This window comes from Neoarius graeffei, chromosome 20 (genome assembly GCF_027579695.1).
Source record: "Neoarius graeffei isolate fNeoGra1 chromosome 20, fNeoGra1.pri, whole genome shotgun sequence".
NCBI classification, from domain to species: domain Eukaryota; kingdom Metazoa; phylum Chordata; class Actinopteri; order Siluriformes; family Ariidae; genus Neoarius; species Neoarius graeffei.
This window is the reverse complement of record NC_083588.1, coordinates 46,489,851-46,516,958: the sequence shown is the minus strand read 5'-3', so window position 1 is coordinate 46,516,958 and position 27,108 is coordinate 46,489,851. Positions and strand designations below refer to the sequence as shown.

Here is a 27,108-nt window from a genome sequence, read left to right as displayed (position 1 = left end):
AGAGCTTTGAAGTCGCGTTAGCCAGGCTAGAGATGTATACCCACCACACAAAAACCATAAACCATGATCTCGGAGCACACTGAAGCGTCATGGTACCAGTGCAGCAGCAAAGTGATTGAGGGTGTTTGTTGTGATTGGGGATTTCCCAGGGGTATTTCCTGTCTGCCTGAGTGCATCATGCCAGCAAACCAGCCCAAAACACTGATTTTCCTTGAAAATATGCCCCAAACATCGCGAGGTAGGAATCTGACATGATTTTTCAGTGAGTGCTGGGGCAAAAAAATAGCGTGTCGGCCCTGACACGCAGAAGCACTCTGGGGAGAACACTGAACTGTGTGGGTATGCTAGTATACAAGTCTGTATATACATATGTTAGCATGCAAGTATGTAAGTATGGTAGTATGCAAGTGTGTAGATATGTAAATATGCTAATATGCAAGCATTACCTGGCCAATGCAAACTGACTTTATACAAGAATAATAACGAGTCTATACATAAACTATTTAACCCTTTACTTACCAATGAGAAATAAAATGAATAAAAAAGCTCATCATTGAAAAATGTTCAACTAATAATATGAGTTTGTATCACCCATATCTATTTTTGCAAAGTTATGAAGCCCCCTGGATTCGACACATGAGCCAGCTGAGCATGATTGAGTTATAAGTGAGACTTAGGAGTAACTATTACACATTATTAAATGTTTAGTAGTGAATGTTACAGTAAATGTGGTGTTTATGGTGCAGCTGTAATACCTTCCAGTTTGTGGTCTTCCAACAGCTCCTCATAGGCCACTGTAGAGAATATAATATACACTGAGCATATAATAGTGTATTTCATTAGAATGCAGCACCTTTTTGTGCGTTGGTGCATTTCTTCATACCTTTGCAGAAAGGGGGTGTGTTGCTCCACGTAGAGGGGTGTCCTGGGACACAGTTAATGATGACCTCTCCAATCAACTCATAGCCTTCGTAACAGAAAAAGCGCAGAGACTCTCCTGCTTGGTAACTATGTTTATACAGTGTTTGGTAACCATTGTCTGGCACACCAGGATTTGGGCATGGATCATACTTCACTGCAATTGTGTGAGAAAAAGATGAGAAATACATGAAGAAGAAATATGCTATTGTGTAACTTTGAATGTTTGTAATGAGTTATAATTCATGCAAAGAAAACAGTGATAATTTCATACACATGAACACTAAGAAATACACGTGAAAACAAATGAAACACAAACACTTACAGACACATTTGGGGCTACGGTCACTCCATTTTGGCATGCCAGTGTCTCTGCCATGGCAGGAGATCTGACTAGGGCCCTCCAGCTGGTAACCTTGATTACAGGTAAAGCGCACCACTGTTCCAACTGCAAAGCCTAACTCCGGGTGCACTGAGCGTGCTCCATTCACCACCTCCCCTGGGTCAGGACACTGCTGGACTACAGGAGGAACAAAGTCAGGTAGAAAAAGCAGTTATGATATATAGACACCAAAACAAAAAACCCAATCAGCCATTATTTCCAAAGATGTCCCAGGTATGCACATATATTATGCCACAAGATCATCCAAACTATCATTGGTTCTAATACTTATTGACCTCTCAACAGTCTTCAACATGGTCATTCACATCCTTGTCTCTTCTCATGAGCCTTGGTTCTGTTTGATGGTGGTTAAACTCCTACCTGGAGGGAGGGCCCTATCAGGTAACACAGAGGGGATCCACATCTGCTACATGCAGACTCTGCACTGGTGTTCAGCAAAGTTCAGTGTTTGGTCTTTTTCTATTCTCCATCTATACCCACTGTTCACATAACATCATTGCTTGGTCTTACATACAGTTTCTATACTGATGACATTTGACATCCTTTCCAATTCTCCCTCAGACACTAACGTCTCTGCTTGGCTCTCAGCATGTCTGGCAGACATCTCATCATGGACAGTAGCTCATCACCAGAGACTTAATCCCAGTGAGCTCGAGCTGTTGTATATCCCTGAAGCTGAATCCCTACATCAAAATATTGTGATCTCCCTAAAGAACTCTCAGATCATACCATCTGGCAACGCATACAACTTTGTGTTGTCAACCAAATGTTTTATCCTTACCTTTTCTCCTTTATAATGTAGGAGGACCTGGACATTTCTCTCCACTGAGAGCCACTCAGGTGCTATTCAGTCCCATGTCATCTCAAGACTGGACTACTGCCCCTGGCAGGTCCTCCCCTGTGTGCCATCAAACCACCACACCTGATCCAGAATGCAGCTACACGATTGTTTTCAATCTTCCACATCTCTCTCCACTGCTCTCCCACCACTGGTTTCACGTAGTTGCCCTCATCAATTTCTCTTCATTGGAACTAAAAGGCCCAAACATGTTCCAGCACGGCAATGTGACTATGCACAAAGCGCGTTCCATGAAGAAATGATTTTCCAAAGTTGGAGTGGAAGAACTCTAATGGCCTGCACAGAGCTCTGACCTGAACCCCAATGAACACCTTTGGGATGAACTGGAATGCAGATGGTGCCTCAGGCCTCCTCACTTGACAGTAGTGCCTGACCTAAATATTTCACTTGGAATTGAATAGGTAAATCCCTACAGCCATTCTCTAAAACCTAGTGGAAAGCTTTCCCAAAAGAGTGGAGGTTAAAATAATGGCAAAAGGGGACTATGTCAGTAACAGCGCTGAAAACCGGAGTTCGGAGCAGCCTCCAAACATGGCTGCTCCAGACTACATCTCCCAAGTACCACAGTGCCCCTCAACTCCGGAGTACTAACAAGTGCACCTGTCTCCTATTTGCCAGTATTCACTTCCCTATATAAGCCCAGCATTCACAAACACTCATTGTGAAGTGTGTCTCTGTACCTGATCATACCAAGCCTTCTAACTTCTGCCTGACTATTCGTGTTTTGACTCAGTTTACGTTTATTTCCCGACTCCGTTTCCTTGCCTGCCCTTTGATGTCCCGTTTGTTGATCGACTGACCCATGCTCATCCCTGACTACGTCTCCAGCTTACTGATTTGGATTTGTTGACAGTTTGCGATGCACCCGCTCTCCCCTGCACTTGCATCCATAAGTGCTTGCACCTTTACAAACTAGTTGTCCAAAAAGCACATATGGGTGTGATATAGTGTGTATATAAACTAATGATATATTGATATACATCCATTATCCATAACCGCTTATCATGTGCAGGGTCACAGGCAAGCTGGAGCCTATCCCAGCTGACCATAGGCAAGAGGCGGGATACACCCTGGACAAGTCACCAGATCATCGCATGGATGACATATAAAGACAGACACAAACAACCATTCACACCTACGGTTAATTTAAAGCCACCAATTAGCCTAACCTGCATGTCTTTAGACTATGGAGGAAACCGGAGCACCCAGAGGAAACCCACGCAGACATGGAGAAAACATGCAAACTTCACACAGAAAGGCCCCTGGGCTCGAACCCAGAACCTTCTTGCTGTGAGGCGACAGTGCTAACCACTGCACCACCATGCCACCTGTACATTATGCCATAATAATATAAAGTATGCTAGTATGCACATAGTATTATAAGGGGAATGGTTTATGTCAATCTGCGTTGTGAAAATGTGTGTTGTTAAAAGTGCTATACTAATAAAACTGAATTGAATATGTGACTATGCCAGTATTCAAAAATACAACCCCGATTCCAAAAAAGTTGGGACAAAGTACAAATTGTAGATAAAAACGCAATGCAATAATTTACAAATCTCAAAAACTGAAATTGTATTCACAATAGAACATAGACAACATATCAAATGTCAAAAGTGAGACATTTTGAAATTTCATGCCAAATATTGGCTCATTTGAAATTTCATGACAGCAACACATCTCAAAAAAGTTGGGACAGGGGCAATAAGAGGCTGGAAAAGTTAAAGGTACAAAAAAGGAACAGCTGGAGGACCAAATTGCAACTCATTAGGTCAATTGGCAATAGGTCATTAACATGACTGGGTATAAAAAGAGCATCTTGGAGTGGCAGCGGCTCTCAGAAGTAAAGATGGGAAGAGGATCACCAATCCCCCTAATTCTGCGCCGACAAATAGTGGAGCAATATCAGAAAGGAGTTCGACAGTGTAAAATTGCAAAGAGTTTGAACATATCATCATCTACAGTGCATAATATCATCAAAAGATTCAGAGAATCTGGAAGAATCTCTGTGCGTAAGGGTCAAGGCCGGAAAACCATACTGGGTGCCCGTGATCTTCGGGCCCTTAGACGGTACTGCATCACATACAGGCATGCTTCTGTATTGGAAATCACAAAATGGGCTCAGGAATATTTCCAGAGGACATTATCTGTGAACACAATTCACCATGCCATCTGCTGTTGCCAGCTAAAACTCTATAGTTCAAAGAAGAAGCCGTATCTAAACATGATCCAGAAGCGCAGACATCTTCTCTGGGCCAAGGCTCATTTAAAATGGACTGTGACAAAGTGGAAAACTGTTCTGTGGTCAGATGAATCAAAATTTGAAGTTCTTTATGGAAATCAGGGACACCGTGTCATTCAGACTAAAGAGGAGAAGGATGACCCAAGTTGTTATTGGCGCTCAGTTCAGAAGCCTGCATCTCTGATGGTATGGGGTTGCATTAGTGCATGTGGCATGGGCAGTTTACACATCTGGAAAGACACCATCAATGCTGAAAGGTATATCCAGGTTTTAGAGCAACATATGCTCCCATCCAGACGACGTCTCTTTCAGGGAAGACCTTGCACTTTCCAACATGACAATGCCAAAACACATACTGCATCAATTACAGCATCATGGCTGCGTAGAAGAAGGGTCCGGGTACTGAACTGGCCAGCCTGCAGTCCAGATCTTTCACCCATAGAAAACATTTGGCGCATCATAAAACGGAAGATACAACAAAAAAGACCTAAGACAGTTGAGCAACTAGAATCCTACATTAGACAAGAATGGGTTAACATTCCTCTCCCTAAACTTGAGCAACTTGTCTCCTCAGTCCCCAGACGTTTACAGACTGTTGTAAAGAGAAAAGGGGATGTCTCACAGTGGTAAACATGGCCTTGTTCCAACTTTTTTGAGATGTGTTGTTGTCATGAAATTTAAAATCACCTAATTTTTCTCTTTAAATGATACATTTTCTCAATTTAAACATTTGATATGTCATCTATGTTCTATTCTGAATAAAATATGGAATTTTGAAACTTCCACTTCATTGCATTCCATTTTTATTTACAATTTATACTTTGTCCCAACTTTTTTGGAATCGGGGTTGTACATGTGCTGTATGTTTATACAAGTATACTAGAATGTATGTACGTACACTACCGTTCAAAAGTTTGGGGTCACTTTGAAATGTCCTTATTTTTGAAAGAAAAGCACTGTTCTTTTCAATGAAGATCACTTTAAACTAATCAGAAATCCACTCTATACATTGCTAATGTGGTAAATGACTATTCTAGCTGCAAATGTCTGGTTTTTGGTGCAATATCTCCATAGGTGTATAGAGGCCCATTTCCAGCAACTCTCACTCCAGTGTTCTAATGGTACAATGTGTTTGCTCATTGCCTCAGAAGGCTAATGGATGATTAGAAAACCCTTGTACAATCATGTTAGCACAGCTGAAAACAGTTGAGCTCTTTAGAGAAGCTATAAAACTGACCTTCCTTTGAGCAGATTGAGTTTCTGGAGCATCACATTTGTGGGGTCGATTAAATGCTCAAAATGGCCAGAAAAATGTCTTGACTATATTTTCTATCCATTTTACAACTTATGGTGGTAAATAAAAGTGTGACTTTTCATGGAAAACACAAAATTGTCTGGGTGACCCCAAACTTTTGAACGGTAGTGTATGTACTGTACAGTACCAGTCAAAGGTTTTGACATAGGTGCGTCCAAAATTTTGACTGGTACTAAATATTATAATGAGCAAATATTCAAGCATGCTAGTGTAGAGGCAGAGGCTGGACCTAGCACCGGTCTGTGAATGGAGAGAGCATCCATGGGAGGTAAGCTGCAAAGGGATCGCACCTGCGACAGATTCAATTAATGAGTGTGCTTTGTGTTGCAGTGAATTGTGGAAGACATAAAAGGGGGAGAGTGCTGATAGCTGGAGAGAGAGAGAGAGAGAGAGAGAGAGAAGTTGTGATCCAGCACAAAACTGTGTGTGTGTGTTTAAATTGCTGAGTGCTGACCGCTGTCTAATCAAGTTGCTAAAAAGTGCAGAGTTAAGCAAAAGTGTAAATAAACACAAGTACAACAGCCTGCCTGTCCTCATCTCTTCAATCTCCCAAACCCCTGCTCTATCACAGCTAGAATGTATGTACACTCACCGGCCACTTTAATAGGAACTTGTTCTTGATTCTAAGATTCCTGTTCTTGGCTGGCAAGAGTATAACCCAATGTGGTCTTCTGCTGTTGCATGCTGAGATGCTTTTCTGCTAACCACGGTTGTAAAAAGTTGCTATGAGTTCCTATATCCTTCCTGGTAGCTCGAACCATCCATCCATTATCTGTAGCCACTTATCCCGTTCTACAGGGTTGTGGGCAAGCTGGAGCCTATCCCAGCTGACTATGGGCGAGAGGTGGGGTACACCCTGGACAAGTCGTCAGGTCATCACAGGGCTGACACATAGATACAGACAACCATTCACACTCACATTCACACCTACGGTCAATTTAGAGGAGCCAATTAGCCTAACCTGCATGTCTTTGGACTGTGGGGGAAACCGGAGCACCCGGAGGAAACCCACGCGGACACGGGGAGAACATGCAAACTCCATGCAGAAAGGCCCTTGTCGGCCACTGGGCTCGAACCTTCTCGCTGTGAGGCGACAGCGCTAACCACTACACCACCGTGCCGCTCAGCTTGAACCAATCTGGCCATTTTCCTCTGATCTTTCTTATCAACAAGGTTTTTGTTTCCATCCACAGAACTGTCATTTCTCACTCAATGTTTTTTGGGTTTTTTTGCACCATTCTGTGTAAACTCTAGAGACTGTTGTGTGTGAAAACCCCAGGAGATCAGCAGTTTATGAAATACTCAAACCAGTCCATCGGGCGCCAACATCCATGCCAGAGTGAAAGCCACACTTTGAGATCACAATTTTTCCCATTCTGATGTTTGAAGTGGGGCGGCACGGTGGTGTAGTAGTTAGCGCTGTCGCCTCACAGCAAGAAGGTCCTGGGTTCGAGCCCCGGGGCCGGCGAGGGCCTTTCTGTGCGGAGTTTGCATGTTCTCCCCATGTCCGCGTAGGTTTCCTCCGGGTGCTCCGGTTTCCCCCACAGTCCAAAGACATGCAGGTTAGGTTAACTGGTGACTCTAAATTGACCATAGGTGTGAATGGTTGTCTGTGTCTATGTGTCAGCCCTGTGATGACCTGGCGACTTGTCCAGGGTGTACCCCGCCTTTCGCCCGTGGTCAGCTGGGATAGGCTCCAGCTTGCCTGCGACCCTGTAGAAGGATGAAGCGGCTACAGATAATGAGATGAGATGAGATGAGATTAACTGAAGCTCTTGATTTGTATCTGCATGATTTTATGCATTGTGCTGCTGTTAAGAGATCGGCTGATTAGAAAACTGCATAAAACAGCAGGTGCATGGGTGTTCTTAATAAAGTGGCCAGTGAGTGTATGCTAGTGTGCAAATATATAAGTAAACAAGCATGTTCGTATGCAAGGATTCAAGTATATAATGATGCAAATATGTTCGTAAGTATACAGTACAAGTGTGTTTAAATTGTAATGAGCAAATGCATGAGAGTTAATCATTAAATAGGAGGCCTGATTTTCAGCAGGAACTAAACTAAGGCTAGCCCATTTTGTCAAGTTATACTGGGAAAAGACAGTATAACAGGTGCTTATATTCGTCTATCATTTCTTATTAGCAGCAATAAGTAATTTTAAACCATGGACTTACTTTTCACACAGGTAGGTGGGCTGTTGCTCCAAGAGAGATCCCACTGACATGTGATGATGTCAGAACCCACAATGTCATAGCCAGGTTGACACTGATAGGTTATTACACTGCCCCTCACGAGTGAGACATGAGAAGAGCTACTCCAGCCAAATTCAATTGGTGGCAAAGTGGGGCATGTGTCATTAGGCTCCACCTCTGGAGAAGATCAAATCAAGTGACACCTCAGTCAGAGTACGGAATGCAAAATGAAATCCACAAAAGAAATAAAACATAGTATGATGGATGCTAATCATTTTACCTCGATAGTGAATCAGGAAGCCTTGGCTCAGGATGAAGGTGGAATCATCTGGGTCACTCTGAAACTGAATAGTGACCTCTGAGCCACCAGACACAACTCGGAACCTTTCCCGTGACCCCAAATACTGACCAATCACATGGGACATGAGGTCATGGCCATCAAATATGGTGAGAATGTCATTGTGACGAATGTTCAAACTTTGGGGGGGAAAACAAAGAGGCATTGATCAAGACCTCGATCAATCAAGCTAGATCAGTGGCTGCACTTTCATTAACGTTACGTGTGCACACCCATACACGTACACACACTCACATCTGCACATCCAGCTCAATCCGCTTGTCCTCACTGACGTGGATCTGCCACACACAATCCTGCCCCTTGGAGTAGCTCTGTGGCCAATCAGGAGACAGTACGGTTCCTGTCGCATCTGTCAGCTCCCCACCACATAGAGCTGAATGTGTCATACAGAGATGCGTGAAAGTATGAAAAGCAAGAAGGGTACAGGATGGTGCAGAAAAAAACGACAAGGTACTATTAATATCATAGACATCAAATTGTGCTTTAGAAAAGGATGTGTAACTATGTAATATACACATACTAATGTTGATAATAAAACCTTCTTTCTTTCTTTCTTTCTTTCTTTCTTTCTTTCTTTCTTTCTTTTTTTACTCATTGTTTCTTTTTCTTAACTAACAGCAGAAGTTTGTGAACCCTTTAGAACTTTCTATATTTCTGCATAAATATCACCTAAGACAACATTAGATTTTCACACACATCCTAAAATTGGATAAAGAGAACCCAATTAAACAAATAAGACAAAAATATTATACTTGGTCATTTATTTATTTATTATGGAAAATGCTCCAATATTACATATCTGTGAGTAGCAAAAGTATGTGAACCTTTGCTTTCAGTATCTGTTGTGACCCCCTTGTGCAACAATAACTGCAACTAAGCATTGTTGGTAACTATTGATCAATCCTGCACACCGGCTTGGAGGAATTTTAGCCCATTCCTCCGTACAGCTCCAACTTGTTGTATTGGATTAAGGTCAGGACTTGGCCATTCCAAAATATTAACAATATTCTTCTTTAACTATTCTTTGGTATTTTTTAAACCATACTTCCTAATAGCCTTCTGACTTGTCCATGTGATCTTAAACAAACTGTAGTTGGGCAGCAATGTTCTTTTTGGAGAGCAGTGACTTTCCCCTTGCAATTCTACCACGCACACCATTGTTGTTCGCCTGATGGTGGGCTCATGAACATTAACGTTAGCCAATGTGAGAGAGGTGGATTGCTTAAGTGGTGTTTACATTAGACCGTATCAGCGGATCATCAGATTAATGTTTTTAAAACGATTCGCGTGCACACAGCAACGCCAATACACGATTCGCGTGCACACAGCAACACCAATACACGGATACGCTAATCACATGACTAATTAGACGGCACGTCACATGATCCCAGTGCATATCGGGCATGCGCAAGTCACTCACCACTTGCAAGTGGAAGGATGGCAAGCGAACACCTTCTCCAGCAGATAAACACACCTGGCTGTGATGTTCATGTTCTCGCTGAGTTTAAGCGCCTGAAGGAGGTAAATAAGTTGAAATGTGTAAATAAACCTCAGTGCGGCTCAGCGCTTCCTCCTGCGCTCCAAATCACTCCGCCCTGAACAGCGAGTGCCCTCTGGAGGGTGCGCACTCCGGCCCTGCGCAGCTCACAGAGCGCGCGAGTGAAGCGCACGAGCAGTGATTCGGGACTGAGCCGCTGTGTGTGTGATCCCAACGCCAGTGAATCAGGAAGGTGGATGTCACAGTGACGTTGTCCAATGACGACGTCAGCTAGAGCTCAGCACAGCGTTTCCTCGTTCCTCAATGTTTACACAGCACCGGATCAGATACGAACTGGGTTGAATACGTGGGCCCTGGCGGATTCAAGTTGTTCCACCTGTGGAGTCGTTTCCTGGCGTTTTTGTACACGGACAGTGCATCCGCGACGAAAACGAGACGGATACGGTCTAATGTAAACACCACCTTAGAAGTTACCCTGGGTTCCTTTAGGTGGTGTTTACATTAGACCGTATCAGCGGATCATCAGATTAACGTTTTTAAAACGATTCGCGTGCACACAGCAACGCCAATACACGGTTCGCATGCACACAGCAACATCAATACACAGATACGCTCGGCTCCACAGGCATCCCGTGCTCCAAATCACTCCGCCCTGAACAGCAAGTGCCCTCTGGAGGGTGCGCACTCCGGCCCTGCGCAGCTCACAGAGCGCGCGAGTGAAGCACACGAGCAGTGATTCGGGACAAATAGCAGGAAGTGAAAGTCCGCGCCGTTTTTCAGCAGTCATGTCACATGACCAATGTGGCATGACCAACGCCAGCGAATCAGGAAGGTGGATGTCACAGTGACGTTGTCCAATGACGACGTCAGCTAGAGCTCAGCACAGCGTATCCTCGTTCCTCAATGTTTACACAGCACTGGATCAGATATGTAATGGATTGAATACGTGGGCCCTGGCGGATTCAAGTTGTTCCGCCTGTGGAGTCGTTTCCCGGCATTTTAATGTGAACAGACAGTGCATCCGCGACGAAAACGAGACGGATATGGTCTAATGTAAACACCACCTCAGGGATTTGGAAGAACAACGACTTTATTTATCACACATACACTTAAGCACAGTGAAATTCCTCTCTGCATTTAACCCATCTGAAGCAATGAAGACACACATGAGCAATGAGCACACACACATACCCAGAGCAGTGCAGTAGTTCCCAGCAGGGGAGCAGTTGGGTAAACCTAACTACATGACTTTGAACTGTGGGGGAAACCAGAGCACCCAGAAGAAACCCCACAAGCTCCACACAGAAAAGCCCCCGTTGGCCACTGGGCTCAAACCCAGGACCTTCTTGCTGTGAGGCAACAGTGCTAACCACTACACCACCGTGCCGCCCATGTGACCTCACAGACTATTACACGCCTTGCTCTTGGAGTGACCTTTGTTGCTTGACCACTCCTGGGGAGGGCAACAGTGATCTTGAATTTCCTCCATCTGTATGATTGTGGATTGTTAGAGTCCAAACTCTTTAGAGATTGTTTTGGAACCTTTTCCAGCCTGATGAGCATCAACAACTCTTTTTTTTTTTGAGGTTTTCAGAAATCTCCTTTGTTCGTGCCATGATATATTTACACAAACATGTACTGGGAAAATCAGACCTTGATAGATCCCTCTTATAAGATAAGATAAGATAAGATAAGATAAGATAAGATAAGATAAGATAAGATAAGATAAGATAAGATAAGATAAGATAAGATAAGATAAGATAGCATTTTATTATCCCACAAGGGGAAACTTACATTGTTACAGCAGCAAAAGAGCAGCAAAATATAGAAAGAAAAAAGAAGATAAAGCAGTGAAGGAGTAGTGCAAAAAGTACTAAAAAAGGTATATACAAAAAGAAATAAACGACAAATTTAAAGATAAAATTAACAATTTTAAAACTTTAAATAAAACAAGCCAAACACTCACCTGATTGCCACCACACTGATTGAAAACACCCGACTCTAATTTCACCTTCAAATTAACTGCTAATCCTAGACCTTCACGTACTTCTGCCACTCCCTGATATGTAATATTGGATCATTTTCCTCAATAAATAAATGACCAAGTAAAATATTTTTGTCTCATTTGTTTAACTGGGTTCTCTTTATCTACTTTTAGAACTTGTGTGAAAATTTGTTGATGTTTTAGGTCATATTTACGCAGAAATGTTTAAAATTCTAAAGGGTTCACAAACTTTCAAGCACCACTGTCACAACCTCCTGGAAAACCATAGCAACACATTAGCCACACCCCAAACAACCCCCTGGATTACCATAGCAACACATCAGCAACATGCTAACAGCCACTTTCTTTTTAAATTTAATTTCAACATTCTTTCTTTTAAACGTTCTTTCAGTTCTTTGCAAACATTTTAGCAAATCTATTCCAAAGTGAGGTTGATGTTTAACAGATATCATGATTTAAGTGCATACTACAACCCCGATTCCAAAAAAGTTGGGACAAAGTACAAATTGTAAATAAAAACGGAATGCAACAATTTACAAATCTCAAAAACTGATATTGTATTCACAATAGAACATAGACAACACATCAAATGTCGAAAGCGAGACATTTTGAAATTTCATGCCAAATATTGGCTCATTTGAAATTTCATGACAGCAACACATCTCAAAAAAGTTGGGACAGGAGCAATAAGAGGCTGGAAAAGTTAAAGGTACAAAAAAGGAACAGCTGGAGGACCAAATTGCAACTCATTAGGTCAATTAGCAATAGGTCATTAACATGACTGGGTATAAAAAGAGCATCTTGGAGTGGCAGCGGCTCTCAGAAGTAAAGATGGGAAGAGGATCACCAATCCCCCTAATTCTGCACCGACAAATAGTGGAGCAATATCAGAAAGGAGTTCGACAGTGTAAAATTGCAAAGAGTTTGAACATATCATCATCTACAGTGCATAATATCATCAAAAGATTCAGAGAATCTGGAAGAATCTCTGTGCGTAAGGGTCAAGGCCGGAAAACCATACTGGGTGCCCGTGATCTTTGGGCCCTTAGACGGCACTGCATCACATACAGGCATGCTTCTGTATTGGAAATCACAAAATGGGCTCAGGAATATTTCCAGAGAACATTATCTGTGAACACAATTCACCATGCCATCCGCCGTTGCCAGCTAAAACTCTATAGTTCAAAGAAGAAGCCGTATCTAAACACGATCCAGAAGCGCAGACGTCTTCTCTGGGCCAAGGCTCATTTAAAATGGACTGTGGCAAAGTGGAAAACTGTTCTGTGGTCAGACGAATCAAAATTTGAAGTTCTTTATGGAAATCAGGGATGCCGTGTCATTCGGACTAAAGAGGAGAAGGACGACCCAAGTTGTTATCAGCGCTCAGTTCAGAAGCCTGCATCTCTGATGGTATGGGGTTGCATTAGTGCATGTGGCATGGGCAGCTTACACATCTGGAAAGACACCATCAATGCTGAAAGGTATATCCAGGTTCTAGAGCAACATATGCTCCCATCCAGATGACGTCTCTTTCAGGGAAGACCTTGCATTTTCCAACATGAAAATGCCAAACCACATACTGCATCAATTACAGTATCATGGCTGCGTAGAAGAAGGGTCCGGGTACTGAACTGGCCAGCCTGCAGTCCAGATCTTTCACCCATAGAAAACATTTGGCGCATCATAAAATGGAAGATACGACAAAAAAGACCTAAGACAGTTGAGCAACTAGAATCCTACATTAGACAAGAATGGGTTAACATTCCTATCCCGAAACTTGAGCAACTTGTCTCCTCAGTCCCCAGACGTTTACAGACTGTTGTAAAGAGAAAAGGGGATGTCTCACAGTGGTAAACATGGCCTTGTCCCAACTTTTTTGAGATGTGTTGTTGTCATGAAATTTAAAATCACCTAATTTTTCTCTTTAAATGATACATTTTCTCAGTTTAAACATTTGATATGTCATCTATGTTCTATTCTGAATAAAATATGGAATTTTGAAACTTCCACATCATTGCATTCCGTTTTTATTTACAATTTGTACTTTGTCCCAACTTTTTTGGAATCGGGGTTGTACATATGATGTCCCTAAAAGGTTTTCCTTAATACATGGTGTCTGCTCTATCAAATCACCATTTGTAAAACGGTGCAAATAAACTGTGTTTATGTTTTGGGGTTATACCTTTGCACACAGGCTCACTCTCATTCCAGTGGGGGTCACTGGGGTCGACACACTCCATGACCCCTGACCCTTGATCCATGACAAATCCAGGAGAGCAGGAGAAGGTTACTGTAGTACCGATAGGGAAGGTGATGTCACTGCTGCTAAAATTCCCATGAGGGACATAGGGTTCATAACAGTGCTCGCCATCAAAAGCTGTGGAGTTTTAACAGCCATAAACAGAAAGATCAAACATGGAAAGCCATATCTTTTAATGCACATAACCATTATACACCTTTAACTGCCTGAATCTTGGACCATTAGCCTAAGAAGAAACTGTTAATGGTGCTTTAGAGAAACATGAAAAGTGTTTATAGAGGTGAGGAAGACAGTGCTATTTATATACAGAAATTTGCCATGGCATGATCTCTCTCTCTCTCTCTCTCTCTCGATCTCTCTCTTTTTCTCACCCTCATAGCGAAGTGCCATCAGCAGAGGGATGGAGGAAGAGTCAGCTGTTAGCTCCAGATACAGAGATGATCCTTCACTCACTATCCCACGCTCCGGAACATCATCCAGATCCGAATCGAAAAGAAGGGGTGTGTTAGAATTATTCCCACTTCGGACAATCAGTCTGAAAGAGAAACAGGTACATAGACAGGTACAAATCGGGAATGTGTTATTGTGACAATGTTTCCAGATTTTATAGACAAGGTGTTATAGAACTTGCATTTCTGATGAGAACAAAGCTGCCAAGTCTCCATGGCAAAACCAGCACAAAGACAAATGCCATGCTAAAACATTCCCCTATTTTCACAAACCGTATTTTAAATCTCAAGAGCATTAACCTTTGCCACATAATATACTGTTGTATTTAAAAAGTAATATATAATATATAAAAAGTAATATATAATATATAAAAAGTAATATATAATATATAAAATGCAATACATTTTATAAAGAAATAATAAATGATGTTTCTGGAACCATTTATTTCATCCAAGTCCTAAAATTGTCTTGTATTGTTACATACAGTATTGTGCAAAAGTCTTAGGCACATGTAAAAAAAACAAAAAAAAAAACCTGTCGACCAAAAATGGCTTAAAAAATAATGAAATAAAATGTTTCAACTTTAAAAAACAACAAAAACAGCAGTAAGCCATAATAAATGAAGCAAAGTCAATATTTGCTGTGAGACGACCCTTGGCTTTAAAATAAAATAGTAGTCTGAGGTACAATGAGTGCAGTTTTATGCGGAAATGAGCTGTAGGTTTTACTGAACATCTTACAGAACCAGCCACAGTTCTTCTGGACACTTTGACTGTCACACTCGCTTCTTCATTTTGCACCAAAACCCAGCAGCCTTCATTACGCTTTCTTTTTCAATCTGAAAAATGCTCTCTTGTGTAATATTCTGCTTAGATACAAACTTTTTTTTCTGAAACATTTAATTTTGTGCTGGAAAACGAATGTTTGGACTCTGAAATGTGTTTTTTATTCTGACTCGATAATGTAGAAGTCATAAAATAGAAATCTATAACAAAGTTTGTATGGAAAAAAAACAGGGTGCTTAAGACTTTTGGACAGTACTGTATATTGCAATAACTAGTAATAGTATGGCTATAAGAGGACGTAAATTGTGTATAAAAAAAAATCCAGCTTAGCTATTTTAAAAAGTCTATATGTGCATGTCAAAGCCTATTTCAGATCTGCCAACACTGCTGAAGACTAATAGGGAATGCTGATTTTGTAATATATATGTATGAACATACGTTTATATAAATAGCTACAACATATATAGTATAGATAATCATTGTAACGATTAAGAATTTCCTTCTGAGTTAGTCATTCATTCATCTTTATTAATGCTGGGATCAGACAACATGACTTCAACCCGATTTTCACATGATTTTGATGTGGCCAACAAATTTCCAGCATCAGGTCTGAATATGAAGGTTGGGAATTCATATTAAAAAGTTTAGCATGTGAGACTTTTTTTGTATTTTCTAGCCTAGCTGGACAACTCTTACTATGCTTTCCTTCATGTACCTATGACTGTAATTTCTTAGACCACCCCTCCCCTATGGACCATGAGTTGGCCTAGTGGTTAGCGAGTCCACCTCTCGACCGGGAGATCGCGAGTTCTACTCGTGGTCGGGTCATACCAAAGTCCATCATAAAAATGGTACCTACTACCATCTGGCAAGGCACACTGCAATACAGATGTGAGTGGAGAAATCAAACTCTTGCGGTTACCAGAGGACTAGCCCCCCACTGTAACCCTAGCTGTATAGGCGAGAGGCTGAGGGCTATCAAAACGGACATCAGCGCCGCACCCATATGCCTCAAAGAGCTGGTTAGTACTGGGACAAGAGACTGCCTGGGAAGACCAGATTCTGGCATGAGAGGGACTTTGATTTTTGACCTCTCCCCTATGACACACAAGGATGTGAATGATGATTGGTGAAGGTCAAACTTGTAATGTTGCCAGTCTCCTGAGCAAGACATGGCAAGAATTGATGGTACCATGATTTCCTCTCTGACATGGGGACCACTGAGAAAGACAACAATATCATGTAGTCTGATCCTAGCATAACCCCTTCCAGGTGCCTATCCAGGCCTAGCAAATCTTATTGATCTATGGTTGGTTTCCCAAAAGCCTCTTAACACTAAGAGCATCTTAACTAGGAGAGAGAGTGTTCATTGTGCTGCTCACTCTACCATTTAACAATGATCTTTGTGTTAAGATGCTTTTGGGAAACCTGGCACTGTTCTATTTTCTGAGTAAATTTTTGCCTGTTTTTTTAGTATGGTCTAACTGTCCATTTCAATTATCTGGCACTAGTAAGGATTCTTGATATAGGTACTATACTCTCAGAAAAAAAGATACTAAATTTCACTTGTCACTGGGTTGGTACCCTCAAAGGTACAATTCCGATTCCAAAAAAGTTGGGACAAAGTACAAATTGTAAATAAAAACGGAATGCAGTAATTTACAAATCTCAAAAACTGATATTGTATTTACAATAGAACATAGACAACATATCAAATGTCGAAAGTGAGACATTTTGAAATTTCATGCCAAATATTGGCTCATTTGAAATTTCATGACAGCAACACATCTCAAAAAAGTTGGGACAGGGGCAATAAGAGGCTGGAAAAGTTAAAGGTACAAAAAAGGAGCAGCTGGAGGACCAAATTGCAACTCATTAGGTCAATTGGCAATAGGTCATTAACATGACTGGGTATAAAAAGAGCATCTTGGAGTGGCAGCGGCTCTCAGAAGTAAAGATGGGAAGAGGATCACCAATCCCCCTAATTCTGCGCCGACAAATAGTGGAGCAATATCAGAAAGGAGTTTGACAGTGTAAAATTGCAAAGAGTTTGAACATATCATCATCTACAGTGCATAATATCATCAAAAGATTCAGAGAATCTGGAAGAATCTCTGTGCGTAAGGGTCAAGGCCGGAAAACCATACTGGGTGCCTGTGATCTTCGGGCCCTTAGACGGCACTGCATTACATACAGGCATGCTTCTGTATGGGAAATCACAAAATGGGCTCAGGAATATTTCCAGAGAACATTATCTGTGAACACAATTCACCGTGCCATCCGCTGTTGCCAGCTAAAACTCTATAGTTCAAAGAAGCCGTATCTAAACATGATCCAGAAGCGCAGACGTCTTCTCTGGGCCAAGGCTCATTTAAAATGGACTGTGGCAAAGTGGAAAACTGTTCTGTGGTCAGACGAATCAAAATTTGAAGTTCTTTATGGAAATCAGGGACGCCGTGTCATTCAGACTAAAGAGGAGAAGGACAACCCAAGTTGTTATCAGCGCTCAGTTCAGAAGCCTGCATCTCTGATGGTATGGGGTTGCATTATTGCGTGTGGCATGGGCAGCTTACACATCTGGAAAGACACCATCAATGCTGAAAGGTATATCCAGGTTCTAGAGCAACATATGCTCCCATCCAGACGACGTCTCTTTCAGGGAAGACCTTGCATTTTCCAACATGACAATGCCAAACCACATGCTGCATCAATTACAGCATCATGGCTGCGTAGAAGAAGGGTCCGGGTACTGAACTGGCCAGCCTGCAGTCCAGATCTTTCACCCATAGAAAACATTTGGCGCATCATAAAACGGAAGATATGACAAAAAAGACCTAAGACAGTTGAGCAACTAGAATCCTACATTAGACAAGAATGGGTTAACATTCCTATCCCTAAACTTGAGCAACTTGTCTCCTCAGTCCCCAGACGTTTACAGACTGTTGTAAAGAGAAAAGGGGATGTCTCACAGTGGGAAACATGGCCTTGTCCCAACTTTTTTGAGATGTGTTGTTGTCATGAAATTTAAAGGGGTACCAAATATAATATATACAGTTGCTGATGTGACAAAGTAACGTATTCTTAAGTATTCTATCAAATTTATATACTAGAAAACAACGAAATATCTTGGTAATTGTAAATATAATACTTTATATGCTAAACTGCACAAGAGTCGCCATTTTTAAAAGACCGTGACGTCAGCGCTACCCACTGCACTAGCGGAACTCTCCGAAATAGAGGAGATAAGCGTGTAATCATGGCGTCGGGCACATCAAGTGAAAGCGACAGCTCTGTTGAATCATACGAAGAGATCCCGCAAGACGCACTGCAAGCAGGCTATGGCTTAGAAGGGTACCAGTTTGAACCTAGGAGAGGTACTCTCGACTCCGGTGATGAAATAAGAGAAGAAAGCTCGGATGACGCGAGGATGAGACTGATGCTGACCATGGGCATGGCGAGCGTGGGGCAGAGCGTCTGCGTGCAGGTGACACGGCGTGGTGCTCGTGCGGAAAATGTAACGTGGAGTTGCTCACGAGTCCAGCAGAATTTATTTGCTGCAATGAGATAGGCGCCACCCGTGGACTTGTGAAATCGTCGCAAGAGGCAGAAACAGGTATTTCACACGTGCTATTCCCAACCTCAGTGAGCCAACACAACTGGGCACATACATACGTCATGAGTGTTATGCAGAGAAAATGAACGTGCATTCTGATTGGATAAAATTAATATCATGGCGGGCTGTTCAAACTGCGGAAATAGTTTGCTCGAGCTACTTTCAAAACACTATAACTTTCCAACCTTAGAATAAAAAACTTTTGTAAGTCTTGAATAAGGTTCGTTAATGTGTGTTTTATTGTTATATTTACTCTATATATTACCCTCTGTTCCCCTTTAAAATCACCTAATTTTTCTCTTTAAATGATACATTTTCTCAGTTTAAACATTTGATATGTCATCTATGTACTATTCTGAATAAAATATGGAATTTTGAAACTTCCACATCATTGCATTCCGTTTTTATTTACAATTTGTACTTTGTCCCAACTTTTTTGGAATCGGGGTTGTACATTGTTTTTGCCTTCGACTGCTTGGTAAAGTCAATGTAGTCTCTCCTTCAAACTTGTTTAAGGAACACACTTGGATTTTAGAGGTATTTTCACTGTTTGTACTCTGTGGAACAAAAATGTACTTGTAAAGTATCTTTTTTCTCCACAGTGTACCGAACAAACAGCCTCATTACCATACTGCAGTTCTTAGCTTGCTTCTGGGGTCGAGCATATTTATGACTTACTTATCATTGTCTTCATCCAAAGCCATCCTTTCAAAATGGAGATGTAGTCGGTGGCCCTCCTTGGCCTCAAGCAACCAATGGCAGCTCAAGTTGCTATTACTAAGGTTACTGCTAGAGGGAACGGTGGGAGAGAGGATACGGCCCACCGTAGCATTTCTGATCCATCCTCCACAAGACACAGCTTTACATGAAACACACAGACACACATAATGACACAAATATATGTCCGTTTACTATGTTAACGTGAACAGAATAACATAAGATTGAGAGCTTTAAAGCTACAAGCTGCGATTTTAGCAAAAGTTATCTGAAGCTAGTGGTTCTGAAATTCATAGGTATATACTGTACATATAGCCCAAGCTAGCGCAAGATGGGGAGCTTTCTGAATTTACAGGCAACATGATTGACAAATGGAGATGCCTATTTGTCCTGATTGGTTGGAGGTTGGTGGTCCACATCATTATCTTTCAAAATCTAATGAGAGAATCTACAGAATCTAATAATTAAATTGGATAAAATATTGAAACTTACTAACCCCCACCTTTAAAAAGTGCAAAAAGAAAGAAAATTAATGGCTCCTCACCCATACACTGAGGCACAGGAGTGCTCCAGTGGGGTCGGGTGGAGTTCAGACAAGTGGCAACTTCATGACCTCTGACCTGAAAACTGGGGTCACAGTGGAAGTGAGCCTGACCTCCGGGATGAATGTCAGTCACAGTGACTCCACCCCCCTCAGGAGAGATAGGGAATGGACAGGAGAGGAGGAACGCTGAAAGCAAGCAAACAAACAAAACAGAGAGTAGTCTATCACCAGTCATTATTCTAGTGAACAATTATAAACGTCGTCCACTTTAAAAGAACTACCTTGGTAGTGAAGTGTAAAAATGCCATGATTGGTCTGCTTCAGGCTTCGGTAGTGAATCTGCACCTGATTTGTTTTACTGCGTATCACCTGACCTTCAGTGATCATTGTCTCGTTGGCTAAAAGTTCAGGTACTGAGCCATCCAGTCCCAGAATGGTCAGAGACTCCTCTTTAGACAAGTTCACCTTCTTCACCTGAGACACCAGTGAAGACAATATTACCCAACATCTTATCAAGGTTATTCAATTTTACCTTTGTAAAAGCCAGAGAATTTTCCTCATCCATCAGAGGAGTGGCCATGCAGCAACTGTCTAACCAGTGGTAGCTACAGTAACAGGATTATACCTGTATTTCCACCCCGTATCCAGGATATACAGTGATGCTGTAGGTGCATTCCAGTGGAGAAAACGGAATTGATGAGGAGAGCTGGTCTGGAGACTCCACTATCCCCTCCATGCCTGTCAGGCTAGCGTTACACTGCACTATAGATAGATAGATAGATAGATAGATAGATAGATAGATAGATAGATAGATAGATAGATAGATAGATAGATAGATAGGAAGGAAGGAAGGAAGGAAGGAAGGAAGGAAGGAAGGAAGGAAGGAAGGAAGGAGCGTAGCATTGTCAGTGGTATGTCCAAGTTTTTGAACACTGAGTGTCAATGTGTGGAGAAAAAGCAAAAGGTATTGCACTACAAAATTTTATAGAAGACACTCTTGTGTCTGCAGAATATCTGGTTTGTTCCTTGGTGTAACTTTACTGCCCAAATTATAACATTTCTGTACTGTATCAAAAAATGGATGCTTGCGGACAAACTTAAACTGAATGATGGGAAATCTGAATGTATAATTATCGGTACAAGGCAGCAACTTGCTAAAGTCAGCATTGAGTGTCTCCAGGTAGGTGATGCCCATTTAACACCACTCAGTCAAGTAAGAAATCTAGGATGTCGGTTTGACTCTGAGCTAAGTTTAAGCTCCTATATAAACAAACTATCAAGCTGCATTTTACCATATATATAAAACATTAGAAGAATAAGGAAATTCTTAAGACAAAATAGTGCACAGGCCCTAGTGAATGCACTGGTAACCAGTCGTTTAGACTACTGTAATAGTTTACTCTACAGACTACCCATGACTCAGCTACAAAAGCTGCAAAGGACTCAAAATACGGTGACGAGGCTTATTTGTAATATTTCGCGTTTTGACCACATGACACCAGTGCTAGAAGATTTACATTGGTTTTCCATTAAATTTCACACTGATTTTAGGATATTGTTATTAACTTATAAAGCTATACATGGCCTAGCCCCAGATTACCGTATATATTAGAACTCATTGCTATTAGAACTCCATCACATTCTTGCCTCAGGTCTAATAGTGAACTATTATTACAGCCACCAAGAGTTAGAACACTCTCTACATTGGATGACCGCACTTTTGTATCTGCGGCACCCAAACTATGGAACAAATTACCTAGGGAGCTTGGCAACACAGGATCTGTAGATATTTTTAAGAAATCTATTTAAACAGGCTTTTCATCATTAAAGCTAGACTGCATTTCAGATTTTTCAAGTGTAGGTCATGAAAAGAATTTCCCCAGACACCCAATTATTTTTGTTTAGTGGACCGAAAGCTACTGAATTCAAATCACAGACTTCCAATTTAATTATTTTTTTAAATAGAACAATTAATGAATTTAGGGCCACGTGGCCCTAAATTCTCTGCTTTTTTTTCCTGCTTCACCATGACCAAACTCAAGATACTACATTATGCATTATGTGGTGGGCTTTCCCTGTTCACGCAAGGCATTGTGGGATACACATTTGAAACAGGAGAGGAAAATAAGATAAGATAAGATAAGATAAGATAAGATAAGATAAGATAAGATAAGATAAGATAAGATAAGATAAGATAAGATAAGATAAGATAAGATAAAACTTTATTTAATCCCCAAAGGGGAAATTCACTTATCACAGCAGCCAAAGAATAGATCAGACAAAGTTAAGGATAAAAATATATAGAACTACTAGCTAAAAAAGTAGTAAAAGATGAAAACAATAAATAAATCGATTAATAAATCAATAATTTACACATTTTGGATTAGTACATGCATCCCCCTGCATGTAGTAGATTCTGGCTTATGATATATCCAATATAAATATGATATACACAACCAGAGATATGATATGCACAGTTGAACATGAGACATGATATACATACACAGTCACATCCATCGCAAAAAGCCTGATAAAAAGCCTAATATATAGCAGTACAATATTTCATAACAGCAGTGTTGTACAATCTAATAGCAGATGGAATAAAAGACATGAGTGTGCGAAGGAAACATACAGTAAAAGACTGACTACAGTAATAGAAAGCGAGAAGAAAAGACGTTATGTTGCGAAGGAAAGGAAACACAGGACCAAACTAATAAATATCGGCGGCCAGCGAGCACCTCGGTGTGATCAGCTGTTCGTTTAGCGACAGAATGATGCAACTGTCAGGTCAATGCACAGTCAAAGGTAAACCTGCGCATGTGTACACGGACTTCCTCTGTCTGCTTGACTGTGTGAAGCGAGTGATTTCATGCACATTATTTGGTCGGGAATCCCCTCAAATTAAATAACTTCCCAGCCACAGAATGGCCTGATATTTTGTAAGATATTACAGAAATAAACATGCATCACAATGACCAAATTTCAGAGGGAACTAAATTTCACCGATTTTATGAAATCAAAAGGCCGTCTAGCTTTAACGTTTATGTTTAGATGGTTTTATTATCATGTGTTTAAATAATTTTTGGTTATGTTCTAGGTTTTCCTTTTAAGCAATTTTGGGGTTAAATTTTGTGTAATGTTGTTGGTGTACACCTATTTAATTATTGTAATGCACATGTGAACATATTTGTATGAAAAAAAAAAGTCAAAGTCCTTCCCACGCCTTACAGTACCTGGTATTCCTAGGCAGTCTCCCACTCAAGTACTAACCAGGCCCAACCTGTATGTGGCGCATCGGGCGGCGCCGATCTCCGTTTCCATAGCCCTCGGCCTCTCGCCTATTACATAGCTAGGGTTACAGTGGGGGGCTAGTCCTCTGGTAACCACGAGAGTTTAACTCCCCATGCACATCTGTATTGCAGCGTGCCTTGCCAGATGGCGGTAGGTACCATTTTTTGTGATGGTCTTTGGTATGACCCGACCGTGAATAGAACTCACAATCTCCCAATCGAGAGGCGGACACGCTACCACTAGGCCACTAGTCGGTATATTTGTATGAAACATGCTCAATATACGTAATAATAAACTTAAACTACTGACTTCAAGATTGCTCTTTAATTCCTAATCAGAGAATTTGCTCAACGTATCTACAACACTACAGTGACTGAAATCAGCATGAGCTAGATAGGATTTATTAAGTCTGTATTGATTGTATAGGAGTAATAGATTTCTCAGATATAGAATACGATCAGATTTGGGGTGACAATTTCAGGGGCTCCTCATAGACCAAGTGCATTTAAGTTGTCATATGGTAAGATAAGATAGTACACAAATCGGCACAAAGGAGTCTGTGCTTAGCTACCTTTTTTTTCTTATGTCTTGCTACCGTTCAGCAAATTATAATGGTGACATTTTAAAGGCAGCTAGGGTTTTCCTTCCTGCTTTTTGGCAGTTGCCCAAAATCAGACTGTGCTGATCAGCAGGTTCCGTCACTGGTGAGAAAACGCAAAGATTCTCCCATCTGACCAAAATATTTTCTTCAAATGAGAAACCAGTATAAAATCAACTGCATAATTTTCACTTACAGTCTAAAAGCTGGTAGTAAAAACTTCAATTTGAAATCAAAAGGTATTTTGCATTAATCAGTGCCAGACAATAGTAATAACTTAAAAAGATGCATGTGTAGTCATTTCCATTATCGCTTAAAATACCTGGTGTGTGAACTGTTGTTATTGTTGTGGTGGTGATCAAAGTCGTTGTGGTCTCCTCCTCTGCTGGTGGTGATGTCACACCACCCTTCCCTCCTGATTGGCCATATTGAGGGGCAGTTGATGAGGTCATAGCGGTAGTGAGAACACCTGGGGACATTACTGTGAAGGCAGGTTCAACAGATGGGACAGCCTGGGTCGGGTTAGTAGTTGTGCCTGAGAGTTGGGAAAAAGAAAGACATGCACAAACAAAGGCATCCAAAAAACACTTGGAAGGTGGCCAATGGTACTTCAGTGTCTGTGTTAGTGACTGACTACTTGTAAGTTCAAATACCACAACTGCTACTAAAGTGCTTCTGTTTGGTATTTGAGCAAAATATTTGCGCAAAAACTTCTCGGTTTTATCCTTGGATTGGATTCTGCTTGGATTGGACAAAACTGGATTGACACAGCTGACTAAATGTAAAATGGAATTGTAACTTTTGAGCTGTAAAACTGAATAATTAACAGTTATTCTGTGAAATCCAGTCGTACATGAGCTGATAGCCGACGAGACACGTAGCACTGAGTTGGCTATAAGCCATGTACGACGAGATTGAGTGGAATAACTGTTTTATTCTATCCACATTCACTAGATTTTGAGAAACAGGGCATTTTTATTTTAATTTTTTGCAAATTCGATAAATAAAAACTTTATACAAAACATCTGAAAAAATCATTTCCGCTTAAACAAATCAGCGAAATGACAGTAGGAATTTGTGAAAAATGCAATAATAATAATAATTCTTGAATTTAAAAAAAAACGTTATTACCATGAAATACTTTTATTCCATATTTTGTTGCTTTTTTTTGGATTTTGTTTTCGAGTAGGTTTTATTTCGTCCTCGGTTGGTTCAGTAACATGCTCCACCACTTTGTTTTTCTCTACTCACGGTATATGAGCTGATATCCTAGTAGTAGAGTAGCCAATCAGAGCGCACGATTGCTCATATCCGGTGAATGTGGATAGAATTAAAATATATATTCTTTGTTGAAGGATTCTTTGAACAAAAACTCTTTCTCAGGATAGACTCTGTAGTGAGGTGTTGTCTGCCAAAAGATATGAATAAAAATCTCAGACCAATCTTTTTTTTCATATAAGTTTACTGAAGTTCTCTCATCATCATGTCAAAATCAAACCACTTTTCTCAAAATACAAAACAGAGTACTCTCAACTCAGAATGGAAAACAGTAACACCAAAGCAAAAGAAAAATCACAGATGGGAAAGTCTTCAGAAAAGATGTTCTATGAATATTCCTTTTGCCAGACTCTTATAGACCGAATCTCCTGTCCAGTCATAACCCAATCCAATTCTCAGATTCAAATCTTTACCTTTTTTGGGAAAACTCCAAGTCCCCAACTAATGACATCATCTACTATCCATGTAACCAATGCTTATATTTATAAGTGTGTATCTAACTGTGTATATGAGTTATGGTCCTCTCTGAGCTCAAGGCACAGGAACGTCTGTGCATGTGGGTGTGTGAGAGAACGAGAGCGAGAGAAAAACCTCTATGTAGCATACTACAGCTCATGTTACTAACTTCATATATTCTATATCCAATATTCAATTAATAACATGAAATAAAGCAATATGCTTTTACGGAATCTTCTTCATGGTATCTTGGGAAACAAAAATTTAAGGATATTTCCTTAATAGTTTTCTCATTTAAACTCATGAAGAAACTATATCATATGTAGCTTACATAATATGGAAGCAGAAAGCTCACTGGGGGGAAAAAATCGGCGATATTTTCCCTATTTGCTTCAAACCGTACTCCGTAATATGATCAATGTTTAGCATTTTACTATCCACCAGAGGGCTGTGTGTTCCATGTAAAAACCTTGATGGGGACAATGATGCATATATTGTAAAATAAATTATTTTACTGCAGCATAATGCAAAACATTCAATAATGCTAATGTAAGAGGTTTTACTTCATTCCCAGTTTGTCTCATTTGGGTCAATTTCCATGTCCTTCATAAGCTGAAGTCTCACCTATGTTGCCAGAGGACTGGCCAAGATACTTCTTACTCATCAGCGCAGCATGGATCAACTCACCCAGGGGGCGGGGATCAGAAGTTATAGTGGGAGGAGCCTCAGAATCAGGAGTGAGAAAGGCTGCACCTGAGAGAGCAAAGAATCCGTCATGTTGTGATGGAAACCATGTGACTGATCCACCATTGCATTTTGATTTTTTATTGGTCAGGATGTAAAATTTAATCACCAAATACATCTAAAATTTATGCACACACACACACACACACACACACACACACACACACACACACACACACACACACAAATATCCTTACCTGTAGTCACATGAATGTGCATGAGTGTGACACACAGTGTCACAGCAAGAACTGTGGACACCATGGTGAAGTACGAGAGAAAGCAAGCTGAAAGAAAAGATCAAAAAGAAAACAAGAGTAAATACACTACCGTTCAAAAGTTTGGGGTCACTTTGAAATGTCCTTATTTTTGAAAGAAAAGCACTGTTCTTTTCAATGAAGATCACTTTAAACTAATCAGAAATCCACTCTATACATTGCTAATGTGGTAAATGACTATTCTAGCTGCAAATGTCTGGTTTTTGGTGCAATATCTCCATAGGTGTATAGAGGCCCATTTCCAGCAACTCTCACTCCAGTGTTCTAATGGTACAATGTGTTTGCTCATTGCCTCAGAAGGCTA

General features: G+C 40.9%; 1 protein-coding gene across 1 annotated transcript in view; it reads right to left on the bottom strand.

Annotated features, from left to right (window-relative positions):
• The window catches only part of sez6l2 (seizure related 6 homolog (mouse)-like 2), a 41,165-nt gene extending 14,375 nt beyond the window's left edge, over positions 1 to 26,790 (bottom strand). The window contains exons 1-15 of the mRNA XM_060902648.1: positions 26,727 to 26,790; positions 26,410 to 26,538; positions 24,374 to 24,586; positions 20,788 to 20,924; positions 20,444 to 20,636; positions 20,163 to 20,348; positions 19,580 to 19,760; positions 14,425 to 14,588; positions 13,976 to 14,170; positions 8,525 to 8,663; positions 8,213 to 8,409; positions 7,915 to 8,109; positions 1,244 to 1,438; positions 884 to 1,075; positions 756 to 794 (exon numbers count right to left, since the gene is read on the bottom strand). Coding sequence (XP_060758631.1) covers positions 756 to 794; positions 884 to 1,075; positions 1,244 to 1,438; positions 7,915 to 8,109; positions 8,213 to 8,409; positions 8,525 to 8,663; positions 13,976 to 14,170; positions 14,425 to 14,588; positions 19,580 to 19,760; positions 20,163 to 20,348; positions 20,444 to 20,636; positions 20,788 to 20,924; positions 24,374 to 24,586; positions 26,410 to 26,538; positions 26,727 to 26,790 — 2,419 coding nt within the window. The remainder of the gene's footprint in view (positions 1 to 755; positions 795 to 883; positions 1,076 to 1,243; positions 1,439 to 7,914; positions 8,110 to 8,212; positions 8,410 to 8,524; positions 8,664 to 13,975; positions 14,171 to 14,424; positions 14,589 to 19,579; positions 19,761 to 20,162; positions 20,349 to 20,443; positions 20,637 to 20,787; positions 20,925 to 24,373; positions 24,587 to 26,409; positions 26,539 to 26,726) is intronic.
• Between the last annotated feature and the right edge of the window lie 318 nt (positions 26,791 to 27,108).